Below are 14783 nucleotides of genomic sequence, written 5' to 3' on the forward strand. Positions count from 1 at the left end.
TGAGAGAGAGAAGGCGTCCCCGTGTCACGAACAGCCTAGCCGATGACACGTGTATCAGTCACCTACATTGGTGTTCCGGTACAGTACGTGCTACTTCTGCCTCGTACTTTGCACTTGTTGGCAGTGTCTGATTGGCATTCCTCACGAGCAGAGAGAGAGAGAGAGAGAGAGTGAGAGCAGGGAGAAATTACATGCATTGAATGATCACCGTGTTGAATTTACTTGTAGATCAACGTGCGGGGTGACTCATGTGTGTGTGTGTGTGTGTGTGTGTGTGTGACATCACCTCGCCTCCCTGACTTCACGTTCAGTTCGCAAGGACAATTGAGTTTGCAACCAGTCACTTTTCTGAAATGAAGTTTTTACTCTCTCTCTCTCTCGTTATCTCCCTAATCTCTTCTCCGTTTTCTTCCAGTCTGTTTCTCTTCAGTAATTCTTCTTATTCAGTCTTTTCCTCCCTCATTCTTACCTTATCTTTCATTTCTGTGCCGCTGTTATTTAAATACTCGTTTCCTTTCCCCCTTTTCCCCTCCTCTCTCTTTCTCTGCCAGCTATACACTGTGCTACCTGTCACGCGATGTCCTCCGTCAGCCACTCGTCGCCCACGCGCAACACGAGGGCAGAGCGAGGCAGATCTGACTAGTGAACCATCAGCAATTACTCTCTCAGATAAAAGCCTTGAATGGAGATTGCGAAAGCCATACAGAGTTTTAATGAATATAGAAAGACACTGTGCTAGTTTTGGTTCCATTTCATTGTTGTGTGAGGCCGGAGGAAGAGGAAGAAAGTGGGTGTTGATAGGAGCTGTATGTTTGGTGTGCTGGAAATGTATGGTGGGAGATGATGTGTGGGCTGACGGTTAAGGATTGTGAGTGTTAATGTAATGGTGGTGGTGGTGGTGGTGATGATGGTGGTGGTGGGTTACGTAAGCTGGTATTGTGGGTTACGTACGGCTCCTATTGCCACACACACACACATACATACACACAGGTTAGGGGCAGGTCAGTAGGCGCTAGAGCTGCTACTACTACTACTACTACTAGAACTACTACTATTACTACTACTACCGTTACCACCACCACTACCCCTTTGATATCACGTGAAGCTAGCATCCAAGAACACACACACACACACACACACACACACACACACACACACACACACACAAGGGGTATCTACTTCACAATCTCATAATCTGTTTTACTGCTGTTCGTTCTTTTCCGGCACAAACCTAGACACATAAACTCATTTCTCGTAAACAGTAACCGTCACACTCTCCACGTTCCCGCCACGTCACTCAGAGGGCAGGAAGGAGATGACAAGACGAGGTGATGTGAGAAGGGACAGTGTAATGACGTGTAGGACTGAAGACCCGTACAACTGATAAGGCTTGAAACTTACTGGGATTGTAAACTCGTTGTGTTAGAAAGTTTGGTTCGTAGGATTTGGAATACGAGTGGCGCGAGTTAGCTTAGCCTAGTGGTGGTGGTGGTGGTGGTGGTGGTGGTTATTGTAGTCGTAGTAGCAATTATAGTTGTTGTTGTAATGGTATAAGCAGTTGTAGTAGCAGTAACATCAACAGCATAGCAGCGTAGTAGTAATTATTGTTGTTGTAGTACTGATTGTTATTGCATTGGTGATATCTGTTTTTATTTTTGTGTAATGCCACACACACACACACACACACACACACACACACACACACAAAGCAAATCTTTTTTCGTGTTTCATATACAGTGATCTATTTTTCCCATAGTTTTCAGCGTTGTTATTTCCGCTGGAGCTCTCTTTCTTATAGTTTCCAGTATGTCTTTGTTTACATAGATACCGCTGACACACACACACACACACACACACTCTCTCTCTCTCTCTCTCTCTCTCTCTCTCTCTCGTAAGTAATATTTGTAAAGACTATGGAAATAACTAATCGTCTTTTAGGAATGGTACCTTCACTGGGCCTTGTTTTGGTGGGAGGAGCCTTTGTACCTTTCGTCGTACTTGGCCAGAGCCCCCTCCTCACATGGAAAGCCGGTTAATCAGTCAAAAGTCAGCTAATCAGTGGAAAGTTATTTAGGTACTCACTCATTCGAAATCAAGCAAACAAACAAGCAAAAACAAAAGTTAGATAATCAGTCGGCCAAAAGTCAGCTGCGGTCAATTTTAAATCGAACAAACAAGAGGCTTCTCACTCCGCACCCCCGCCCCCGCCTCGTGATCGTCCCTCCGCCGCATCTGCTCGCCGTGGCCTTCAAAACGAACCAACAAAACTGGCAGTACATACGTAAATAGTACATACATACGTACACACGTACATACACACACAGACATACATACATGCTGGAAGCTGGTGAGGATAAGTTTAATGTAAAGAGAGAGAGAGAGAGAGAGTGTGCTTCCTCGTCTCTTGCTAATCATTCACTTCTCCCTCGCCTCGTCTTCTAAACTCATTCCTCTCTCGCCTTGTCTTCTGAACACTCACTCATCCCTCGCTTTCCTCATCACTCACTCTCGCCTAATCTTTCTAATCACTAACTCCTCCCTTGGCTCGCCCTAACGCTTTCTAAACGGTAAACACACTCCTCTCTCGCCTCGTCTCCCTTATCGCTCTTTCCTTCCTTCAGTCATTTCCAAAGGCCACACAGATCGTTCCTCATCACAGTCAGGTTCTGTTGGATGTCTTTCCTGTTGATGATGCAGAAACCTTGCTAAACTGCTGGTGGAATCTCGTAAGCACCCTTGAAAAGCTTGGTAACCTCCAGTACAGCTTGTTTAGGAGTGGTTGGTGGGGGTGGCGGAGGTGACACGCTAGGCTATGGAGACGTTTTATGAATGCGTTACCTTCTCTTAGGCCAGTTCTCAAGAAAACTTTGGTGTCTTCCGAAATATAAAGGGGGAAAAAATAAACAAAACCAAGCCATGCCAAATAAAACGAATGGAAACTAAATGAAATCTAACCAGACCGAACAAGCCAAACCAAACCAAGTCAAATCAAGTCAAGCCTAACAAAATATAAACAAATTAAATAAAAAGTAAAGAAAAGCTATCAGATTATAAGACATAAACTACAAGGTATTCATTTATTCTTTTTTTTTTTATTTCAGTTGTCTTCATCATCTCGATTGTTCATATTATAAACCTATTTCCAATTTTCCCATTTTCCTTCATTCTCCTCTTCTGATTTGTCTCTTATACGATTCATTATTCCTTCTTATCTTCACGAGGAGAAGGAGGAGGAAGAGGAAGAGATGTTACTATTGTTGCTGTTGTTGTTGCTTTGTTATTATTGGTGATGGTGGTGATGGTGGTGCAGTTAATGGTGTTGGGTTCTCTTTGAATTTCACCCCGTTTCGGCCTTGTTGCTTTGTGAATACCTTGGCAGTCTGTTTGTGTTGGATAATGCATATGGGGAAGAAGAGGACAAGGAGGTACTGTACAATAGGAGGATGGCAGAGATGAAGAGAAGGATGGGGGAAGGTTGTTGCGGAGGACGAAGAGTAGAGCAAAGAAGAGAAGAGGGAAAGGAGAAAAGTTCTTGAGGGGAACAAATGAAAGAAGTTTATTATCTCATATTTTTAATCTTCCGTCTACAAAATGTCATGAATCGAAAGACTTAAATTTTCGATCCGTAGAAGAAGAAATGAGGGCGTCTGGAAAGGAGGACAATGAGTGGTGTGAGTGAGAGCGTTAAGAGTAGGGTTATTGTAATCTTAACGTTCTTAATTTAGAACTTCCCTCTAGAAACTACCTTGAGGTGGAAGACGGAAACTTTCGATAGGAAGAGGAAGAGGAGGCGAGGGCGATGAGAAGGAAAGGCAAGGAGGAACCGAATAAAGAAGAGAAAGATTATTATGTACTCGTTCTTGTGTTATATTCTGAAAACTTCCCCATGGAATTAAACTTCTCGATATGTAGAGGAGGAGGAGGAGGAGGAGGAGGAGATGAAAGAGGACAATAAGGCAGTGAGTGAGGGCATGAGTACTGAATAGGGTGTGGCTGGATGTAGTTGAGGGTACAGAGATGTAGCGGACGTGTGAGGGTATAGTGACGGTGTGTGTGTGTGTTGTGGTATGGTTGGAAATGTCATTTTTTTTTTTTAATCACTCTTCTGTTTCTTTCTTTTCTCACTCACTCACGCACTCTCTCACTCGGTCACTAAGAAAAATGAGTCATGAACTGCCGGATGTAGTTTGTGTGTGTGTGTGTGTGTGTGTGTGTGTGTGTGTGTGTGTGTGTTTGAGAAGGGTATTCATCATTCAATGGTTTATGTATGTGGGTATATATGTATGTATGTATGCATGAAGGTGTGACAGTGTTTGTTCACTGTATTTAATTGGGCATGAAAGTTTCGTGGGCATGCATAAAACACACACACACACACACACACCCACACACACCGCAACTCTCTCTCTCTCTCTCTCTCTCTCTCTCTCTCTCTCTCTCTGCCATCCATTCTTTTTTCTTTGTTAGCATCAAAAAATTTTCCCCATTCCTGTCTTCCATTCCTTTGTCTTCATTTCTCGTCATTTACTCATTCCCGACATTTTCTACACATTTCTCATTAAACAGTGTAGATTTTTCAAACACCTCGTATGGGGGCAATAGGTCTGCTGGTGCTGCTGCTGCTGCTTCTGCTTATTTTTCCTCTATCTTAACCTTTCCTATAAATTATCTATCTTTATTCATTTCTTTTGTTGGATTTTATCTTATCCTTTTGCTTTTAATCTGGAAGTGTGTTAATCTCTCTTTCCTTCGTCACTTTCATTACAAGCGTATTTTCCTTCATTGCATTCATAAGCCTCCTCAGATCTTTCTTTCTCTCTCCTGTTGGGTAGAGCCTCTCCCTGCAGCATTCTCCTCCTCCTCCTCCTCCTCCTCCCCACACACTCATAACGTAGCCTAACCCATTACAAACACGTTTTCCTTCACTGCAACCATACACCTCCGATCTTCTCTTTCTCCTGCTGGGGGTGGTAAGTTCGTAAGTACATTTCCAGCATTCTCCTCCTCCTCCACACTCCTCGTCCTCCCCACACATTCCTCGTCTCTCCTGACACGCCCAGGCAACTAATTTCAAAACACACAGCCCCACGTAGGTAAAATTCTGGGAACCGAGTGATATACTGAAAAATTCCCGCCCAACCTTAATGATTCAAATGTTAAATCGCCACAACACACACACACAAAGAGGATGAATCATTGCTTGTTCAGGTATTGTTTCTAGTTCATGTTCTTGTTAATATTGTTGTTGTTGTTGTTGTTAGTGGTGGTGGTGGTGGTGTTGGTGGTGGTGATGGTTGTGGTGATACACGCATAAAGAAACAATACATGAAGAGGAGGAGGAGGAGGAGGAGGAGTAGGAGGAGGAGGAGGAGGAAGAAGAAGAAAAATATTTATAAGGAAGAAAGAATACTCGGAAAAAGGAAGGAAACGAGGAGAAAGAGGAGGAGGAGGAGAAGGAGAAAGGAAAAGGAGAAGAAAGGAGAAAAAAGATTGTGATCACGAGAGAGAGAGAGAGAGAGAGAGAGAGAATCAACTCATTTACTAATTTCCAAACAATTACAAATAACAAATAAAACAAATAAGTTATATAAAAGAGACATTAATGAAATCTTGACGTAAGAAAACATTATGAAACCTTTGACTCCTTTAGAACGCTTACCACCCCTCCCTCTCTCTCTGGAGGTGTGAGAGAGAGAGAGAGAGAGAGAGAGAGAGAGGACACGTGCACTCAATTCTACGCGGTATTAAGTTCATTTTCTTCTCCACCTTCAGTAAGTCACTCCATCTCTCATGTGGAGGTGTGATTCTGTCAGTATTTGTTCCCTCTGTTACCTACGCAATATTATGATGTCCCCCACCCGTGTATGCAAACTTCCCTTCCTCCCTCCCTCCCTCCTTCCCTCCTTCCTTCCTTCACTCATTCATTAATTCATTCTTTTCATTTTATCTTTTGTTTATTCTTTTGTTTCTTTTTTGTTTGATTTTCTTCCTTTCTTTTCGTTTTTCCTTCTTTCCTTCCTGTTTTCTTTCATTATTTTCTGTTTTCTTTCTTTTCCTTCCTCCTTTCTTTCCTTCCTTCATTTTTATTCATTCTTCATTAATTATCTTTTTTTAATATCTTGCCCTCTCTCTCTCTCTCTCTCTCTCTCTCTCTCTCTCTCTCTCTCTCTCTCTCTCTCTCTCTCTCTCTGTTCCTCATTTCCTTCCTTTTATACTGATTCACCAAACGACTCACAAAGTGCTTGAGAGGACGAGTGAGTGAGTGACTGACTCATCCATTTGGTGACTTACTCGTATGTTATCTGCTTCGTAAGGAGAGGAAATGGTTTCAGAGAGAGAGAGAGAGAGAGAGAGAGAGAGAGAGAGAGAGAGAGAGAGAGAGAGAGAGAGAGAGAGAGAGCACAACATAAGCTTCATCTGTTTTATTTGTTTTGTTATTATTTCCTTTAATCAAGTTCATGGTACCATTTATTCATGTACTTTTCTATAGACGTGGTTGTGATCAGTCCCAGCTAATGAATTCTGAGTCAAACATGTGTGTGTATGTATGATAATAGTGCACACACACACACACACACACACACACACACACACAGAGACACACACCAAGACTGCGTCATCTCACACACCATGATTGCGTCATCTCTATTTCTAACATCTGGAGAGAAAACGTTTCTTACACTCTTAAACTGAACATCCCAAATGACTCATCTTCCTCCTCCTTCAGCGCCTCCTTCACCTCCTCTTTAGTCAAACGTGCACTGACGAAAAACTTGAAATAATAAGTAGTTTAATATGATTCCCAGAAGAATATAAATAAAGGGATGATAACAAGGGCACTATTCAGAAAATCATGAGAGTGGTTGTTTCCATCGTGACTGTGAGCGAAGGGGAAACTGGTGTGGTGGAATGATGAAGTGTGGTGATGATTGGGATGGATGAGTGGAGTGATGGAGTAGAGTGATTGCGTGGAGTGACTCTGTGGAGTGATTGGGTTGTAATGATTGCACGGAAGGAGTGGAGTAGAATGAATAAGTGGAGTGAATGAGTGGAATGGAAAATGAGTCATTGGCAAAGAAAACAGCAATGGCGCAGTAACACAAGGCGGCGTGAAACAAGTTAATACTGAAGGAAAAAGGTTAATAAAGGAAAAGAAGATAGGAGATACGATGAAAGGGAAGAAAAAAAAAAAAGATAAGGTGTTGAGATGCCGTGTTTGTTTACCCCCTCGACGAAGGTGCAGATGAACGGCTGTGCGTGTGACGGGGCGCGCTCAAGAAACTGTCGATTTTCAGAAAGTTGACGAGAAGAGTTGAACATAAGACGAGAAGAGTTGAACATAAGAAAATAAGAACATCAAGCTGTAAGAAAGCTGCAAGAAGCCATCAGTAAATGTGCCAGTGTGACGCACGGCGCCTTAACAGAACCTTGATAGAATACTAATACTAATAATGATAGGATGAGAATAAAAAAAAAATAAAAATAAATAAATATATATAAATAAGATAAAGAGAAAAAAAATGTAAGAGGCAAGTGACCAAGGTAGAGACAATAACCATACAAAACCCAACATCATCACCACCACCACCACCACCACCAACAACAACAACAACAACAACAACAACAACACCCACACGAACCATTAACCCAACTTTCCTAGAGAGAGAGAGAGAGAGAGAGAGAGAGAGAGAGAGAGAGAGAGAGAGAGACTTGACCAATCACACTCTGCCTTAACCACTACCTTTGCTCCTATTGGCTCGCGGCGTGGCCCAAGAGGAGGAGGCAGGGGGGACAGGATACTAATGCACGGCACGGAGGAGGCTGGCAGTGACGCGGCTGGCACGGGTATATAAGTGTGGCAGGGAAGGCTTGAGTAAGTGTACATTGTGTGTAACTTCTGCCATGCACACGTCCTGGTTACTGGAGGTGGTGGCGGTGGCGGTGGTGGTGGTCGCCTCACCTGCTACAACTGAACCTAGTGAGTAGAGAGAGAGAGAGAGTATGGGTAATTCCAGTGTGTGATATCCTGTTTTGTCGGTGTTGTGAAGTGTGTGGTTTACTATTGCTAGATTTAGTACTTGTAGGGCTTGTTGAAGGGTTAGAAGTAGTAGTAGTAGTAGTAGTAGTAGTAGTAGTAGTAGTAGTAGTAATAGTAGTAGTAGTAGTAGTAGTACTAGTAGTTCAACAATGACGATAATAGCAATGGAGGCTGAGGTAACGAACGACTAGGGTGGTGATGGTGGTGATGATGACACACCGAAGCCTTAAAACATTTACAAGTGGCCTCATTATTTTGTTTACTTGGATCATGCTCTTCTGCCCTTGTGTGGTGGAGGGCGAGGATACTGCGGAGGAGGAAAGGAGGAGGAGGAGGAGGAGGAGAGAACGAAATAAAGAAAACAAAGGATTAGACAAGACTCTCTCGACGCCTTTCGTAATGGCACGCTTGTTTTTTGAAGCTCATAGGCTCAATTTGCTTCATTCGGTCGAGTGAAGTGAGGTTTTGTGAAGCTACGTTATCTCTCTTTAAATCATAATCCACTCAGCCTTCTCCTGGTCAGCTTATCTCGTTTTCTATACCCGGTCGCTGTTTGTGGATGAGACTTCTCAATGTGGTTCTATTTTTATTTCTGTTTCATCACTCCCTCTCTGCCCTTCATTCTCCTTCATGCAGTATATACACTTCCTCTTTCCGTCTTCTCTTTCTTCTCCCACGTCTGTCCTTTACTTTATGTTTGCTGCCTTTCCTTCGGCACTTACTACGCGCTAATCGGAGAGCAGGCGTTGGTGTTCCGTAGGTCTTTAGTCCTATTCTATTTTTGTCTAGTGTGTGTGTGTGTGTGTGTGTGTGTGTGTGTGTGTGTGTGTGTGTGTGTGTGTTGAATCTTAAGTCTGAAGTGGGTGCGTCTTTGCTTAGTGTAATTCTTTCTTTCTCTCTCTCCCCTTGAGGACTGTTCGTGTGTGTGTGTGTGTGTGTGTTTGTGTGCAGGGAAGCGAGTCAAGTGGTAAACATAATACGTTTATGGATATTTAAGTGTTCGAGAGAGAGAGAGAGAGAGAGAGAGAGAGAGAGAGAGAGAGAGAGAGAGAGAGAGAGAGAGAGAATTATTTTGTATTTATGTAATTTTGTTTCTTAATTACACCTCATAGTCTTCTTGCTGTTACATAGTTTTGATTAGTGAATATGTAACAATTAGTGTCTATAGAAAAATTTTGAGCTGTGATTATATATTAAGATCCTTCTCTCTCTCTCTCTCTCTCTGCGCCGCCAAACCGTCTATTTCTAAGTGTTCTAGAATAATATATCCTCCGAACACACAAACACACACACACACACACACACACACACACACACACATTTCAGTATGCATCTACAGTACAGACTTGTTTTCATCTCTACCTGACGTCACCTCCCATCTTCACCCCTCCCCCATCTTCACCCTTCATTCCTTCTCTACCTGCCCCCATCACATCCCACCCCTGTTCTCCCTTCTTCCCTACCCCTTCCTTCTCCCTTTGCACCTCTTCTTCACCTCCCCACACGTCCACGCACCTTCGCCCTTCTTCACCACCTCCTCTACAACCCCTCTATCGGCTCCTTACTCATGCACCTCACATATTTGGTCCTCATGGTTATTCACCCCTCGCCAGCTCCTCATAACTGCGTGAATAACAATGCCACTGAAATCTGATATCTGTTTGTGTAATGTGGTGATGTGTTCTTTGGTTGTTGATGTGTTTTGTGATAAGGAAATGAGTAGATGTGAGAGTAGATAAACGGATGGCTGAAGTGAAATAGTCGTTGAGTTTGTGATGAATAAGGTGGTGAGTTGATTCATAGATAGATGATAAGGTAAGTGGATAAATGGATTGAAATAGGGATTGGTGGATAGATGTGTGGAGGCGTGTGATTAGGAGTGGGTAAAGAAGTAGATAAATAAGATAAAATACATCACAATAGTGGAGAAAAAATTGAAATGAATAATGAATGGATGAGTAAAACAAAATCAAAGAAATCAAAACAAGAATCATAATCAACCAAAATAGAAAAAAAGAAAGAAAACCAGAAATAAAAAGAAAAACATCAGTACCACCACTACCACCACCACCACTACCTTGCAGGCACTTACGGAAACAGCCCTTCGTTGAGGCGGCCGTTCCTTGGACCCTATGGTGGCCACCCCGCATACCACTCTCCCTTCTCCAGCCCCATCAACCCCGGTGTCCTGTGGCCCCACTTTGCCTATAGCCACGGCATCCATGATACCTACCCAGACTTCGAGGACCAGTTCGAGCCAAGGTACGATAATAGTTGCGGTAGTACGATAGTTTGGTTCCTCCGTCAGTTAGGGTTAATGGGTGATTGTGGGAATATTTAGGATGTTTACTTTAGTTTGTTTATCTATATGTATTTTGTTTGTCTGTTTTTTTTTTTTTTTTTGACTGTGTAGTTATTTGTTTGTTCGTTTGTGTATTGATTAATTTATATGTAGATTTGTCTGTCTGTCTATCTGTTTATTCATTTACTTATATATAGTGTGTTCGATTATAAAGCAAAAGATATTGAGAAATTTATTGACTTATTTGTCTCATGTGTATATAAGTGTAGGATAAAGTAAAGAGAGTCAAATTATTTTGTATATGTATTTAAGCATTTGAAGTGTGTTCGTTACGTGTTATTACCATCGTACCGTACTTGTCATTATTATCGTACATTACAAGTTTTCTTTCCTTTCCTTCACCCATTAGCCAAGAACCAAACCCAGTGGATGACCTCAGCCACCAGATACTGGGTGAGTAGGACGGAAAATGTTCTTACTTTCTTTATTCAAATAGAGAACATCACCACTATGTTTATATCACTCCTAGCTTTCCTTTCTTGTGTTCTTCTTGCCTCTCCATTCCCACATTCCTCTAATCTCCGTCTTTTTCCCACTTAGGGGCACGTCAGTTCGTCTTCTGCGGCCTTACGTTCTTTTAACCATAGCGAACACTAGTGTGCTTATATCACTCCTCTCCTTTCTTTCTTGTATCGCTTCTGCCCCCGCATTCCTTCAGTCCTTCGTGTTTTTTCCCCACCAAGAGGCATGTCAGTTGATCTTCTTCAGTCTCCTTACTTAAGTTCTTTATTTATATTGCGAACATCACCACTGTCTGCATCGGTCCGATTCCTTTCTCTATTGCACCTTTTCGGTCTCCATATCTCCTCTTTTCACTTTCTATCCATTTCCCTCCCTCAAAAAAAACAGGTGGTCTTTTCTTTCCTGCATCTCTTCTGTCTCTACATCTCATCCCTTCACTCCACGCCTTACGTCTTTCTCTCCCCACACAGAGGCACATCGTCGGTATCGGGAGGACTTCCAGCTGCTGCGTCGCCTGTTGCGGGAACAGCACAACCTGCTGAAGAACTCGCAGCAGGACACCGCGCAGATCCACCCCCCAATCTTCCGCCTCCCGCTCTACCCAGACCTCGGCACAGAGGAGGAAGAGGAGCACGCCACCTCTGACGAGCTTCCTTTTCTTGAAGAAGTGGACTATGAGAAAGACTACGAACACGGCAGTGAGGATGACGAGAGCAATATCTTCCAGGATTCCCCCGTGCCAGGACCGGAGTGGGCCATCATTCCGTTCCTCCCCGAAGTGCCGGTATGTCTCACTCACTCACTCACTCACTCACTCACTCACTCACTCAAGCAAACATTTTTTTTTATCTCGGTTTTCACGTCTGGTGTAAGAAATGCATGAAAAAAAAAAATTAAATCTGGTGAACTCTTTTTTTTTCTTTTTTTTTTTTTTTGACAGTATAGAAAATAAAAATAAAACTGACAAATGCACACACAAACAGTTCTGCGTTTTCATCACTCAGGCTTGTAAATTTACCAGGTTACTTCCCTCAATAGTGCCTCAATAGTGCCCCTGTATCCCCACCCCCACCAGGACGCGGATGACCTGCCGGACAACTACAACAACGCCACCCACGCCATCCACGTCGTGAACGGCTCCCGCGTGGAGGTCAACACCACGACGAACAAGGAGACGGGCGACTCCATCACCACCTTCTTCCACACTGAGGTGAGTGGTGGTGAAGGGAGAGAGGAAGAAAACAAATGGTGATAGTGTTGGTGGTGGTGACTCTTTCTTCCTTGATTTCTTTACTTATTCACTGATCACTTTCGTTGCAAACTGATATTTATCTTTTCGTTTCGTATCATTACATATTGCTTTTATTTACTTACTTTTTTTTTTATTAGTGGCATATGGTTCTGTTCACTCACTCACTCACTCACTCACTCACTCAATTTATCCCTCAGGTGATCAACATTCTCCCCGAAGAGGACACGAAGGCAGAGGAGCCCGAGGAAACTGTGACAGAGGAACCAGTGCTCGATACAACACCTGAGGAGAGGGAGGTGGCGACGACACAGGTAAGGCGTGTGTGTGAGTGAGTGAGGGAGTGTATTTACCTACTTTTAACATACAAGACCTTTATTTTCTTGAAATGTAAAAGAGCACTGGGCAAAAACAACAATAAAAGACTGAGAAAAGAAGAAAAAAAAAAGAAAGAAAGAAAAAGAAGTGTTAGCCCCAAAATAAGGACTAAAAGGATCATCTAAAATTAGAGGATAAGTGTCTTGAAACCTGAAATGTCCCGATGCTTACCTAACCCACTTGCCCCACACACAGCCCCCGGAGGAACCACCTGCAGAAGAGGAGACGAAAAACGAGATGCCGATCCCTTCTGCTGAGTTGGTAGCACTCGAGGAGGTCAGTAACCTTTGAGCCGCGCCCCGCTGCTGGTGGAGAGGGGTGCCCACTGCTCATCCCCGCATACACACACGCACACGCCACTACTATCCACGCACGCACGCATCCACGCACGCTCGCCTTCCCTATACAAAGCAATACCCTCTGAACTGCGGCTAGGCGGCATCCAATCATATAATGTGCTTATGATACTAAAAATGTTATGTTTGCAAGAGTTACGTGTTCTGGTTCTCCTTACTTGCTCCTTCCTTCCTTCCTCTTGCTTCTTTTCCCTCGCCTCGTCTTGTTTTCCATGTGTGATTTAAATGTGCTGTGTTTTGCTAGAGTTGTGTGTTCTAATTCTCCTTATTCTCTCTTCTCTTCCTCCTCTTCCTCCTCCTTCCTTCTCCTCGTCCTCCTCCTCTGTATCTTCCTTCGCAAACCGCTGAGGAATGAAAAGGTGTGTGAAGGAAGGAATGCACGAGTTTCCCCTTCAAATAGGCTGTGACATCTCCGTTTTCTTTTACTTCTTTTCTTATTTGTTATTTTTGTGCCAATAAAGAGACGACTGTGGGAGTCTATTATTATTATTACATGTTTTATTTTTATTTTGTTTCTCGCTTTATTATTTATTTATTTATTTATTCTTTTGTTTATTTATCTCTTTTTTTATTTATTTATTTTTTTTATTTGTCCCTATGGCCTTTCATTTGTTCATCATCATTCCTCCTCCATTTTCTTTCCGATCCTCGCCTTTTTTATTACCATTTTATTAAGTCCCCGCTTGCAATGCTTGGCCTCCCCCCCCACACACGCCGCTGCATAACAGACTACTGCATTCATTGTATAATCTTGTCCGCGGCATGCCTTATATAGTAAACACGAGCTGATGATGATGATTTGTTGAGAGAGAGAGAGAGAGAGAGAGAGAGAGAGAGAGAGTAAAAAGAAGATAAAGTTTTAGATGAGGAAAATACACTCACACAACACAAAAAGAATGAAAAGAAACATTAGATTATAAAGAACAAGAAAAAAAACACAAAAACAACGAAAAACAACTACAAAAACAATACAAGAGAGAGAGAGAGAGAGAGAGAGAGAGAGAGAGAACCAAACCCATGATAACATCTTGTACGGATGAAACAGATAAGGCCCCAGAGAGACGCAGCGAACCACGACCCAGCCAGCAAACCAGTGGCGCTTCGCTCAGCCTCCTACTCGAAGCTACCCAGTGACGACCCAGGCAAGGGCAAGGAGGACAAAGACGCCAAACCCAAGGACCTGAGTGGCGATACCTTAGTGAACCAGCTCTCCAAGGACACCAAGGACGGCAGTGATAAGGAGCCAGACGCTGAGGTTTTGCTTTAAGTGCTGGTGATTTGGGGATAGTGAAGTTTAGGGGTTCTGAAACGCTTACTATCGCATCCCCACTATTTTCCAAAGGCTCTAGTTGGAGTGATGCGGATTTTTAAGAGTGTTTTTAAGGTTCTAGTGACGGACTGACAAGATTTCTCGGCTAATCGTCTTTGTGGGCTTTGAAAATAGTTGTGGTGAAGCTACACAGGTTTTTTTTTTGAGTGTTTTTATTGTTCCGGTGAGAGATTGATTAGATTTATACCTTATTAACCGGAGAAACACTCTTGAACACCCGGTTAATCGTTTTTGCGGCCTTTGGAAATGGTCGTGGTGAGAGCAAAGTGTTTCAGAATGCGTGGTTAAGAATGAAACAGTGGGTAATGTGATGCTTCTTTGAAAATACTCATGTTATTACTTGGAATAATGTTTTCTATTTCCTTTTGAGTGCTTTTATTTAATTTAAGTTCAAGCTCTCCTTTTTTATGGCATTAGAGATTGGTGGAGTCCTAATATCACCTAAAAATATTATATAAGGCAAAAATGTTGTTACTAGTAGAGGAAACAATGAAGAAATGAAGGCGATGAGGTGCTTGTTTGCTTTGAGGTTCTATGAGGTAACCTTTAACTCTGGATAATATTGAAATAGCATTAACCTTTCCATCTGAGGCGTTCTAGGTTACGAT

The 14783-nt window shown here is 42.7% G+C and overlaps 1 protein-coding gene across 1 annotated transcript; it reads left to right on the top strand.

Annotated features, from left to right (window-relative positions):
- Window positions 1-7819: 7819 nt before the first annotated feature.
- Window positions 7820-14685, top strand: LOC135115538 (uncharacterized). Its single transcript, XM_064032404.1, has 8 exons — window positions 7820-7978; window positions 10123-10300; window positions 10750-10793; window positions 11333-11646; window positions 11938-12072; window positions 12312-12425; window positions 12685-12765; window positions 13891-14685. The coding sequence occupies exons 1-8, from the start codon at window positions 7903-7905 to the stop codon at window positions 14110-14112; spliced, it is 1164 nt and encodes a 387-aa protein (XP_063888474.1). The 5' UTR covers window positions 7820-7902; the 3' UTR covers window positions 14113-14685.
- The last annotated feature ends 98 nt before the right edge of the window (window positions 14686-14783 follow it).

Source organism: Scylla paramamosain, chromosome 29 (assembly GCF_035594125.1).
Source record: "Scylla paramamosain isolate STU-SP2022 chromosome 29, ASM3559412v1, whole genome shotgun sequence".
Taxonomy (NCBI): Eukaryota; Metazoa; Arthropoda; class Malacostraca; order Decapoda; family Portunidae; genus Scylla; species Scylla paramamosain.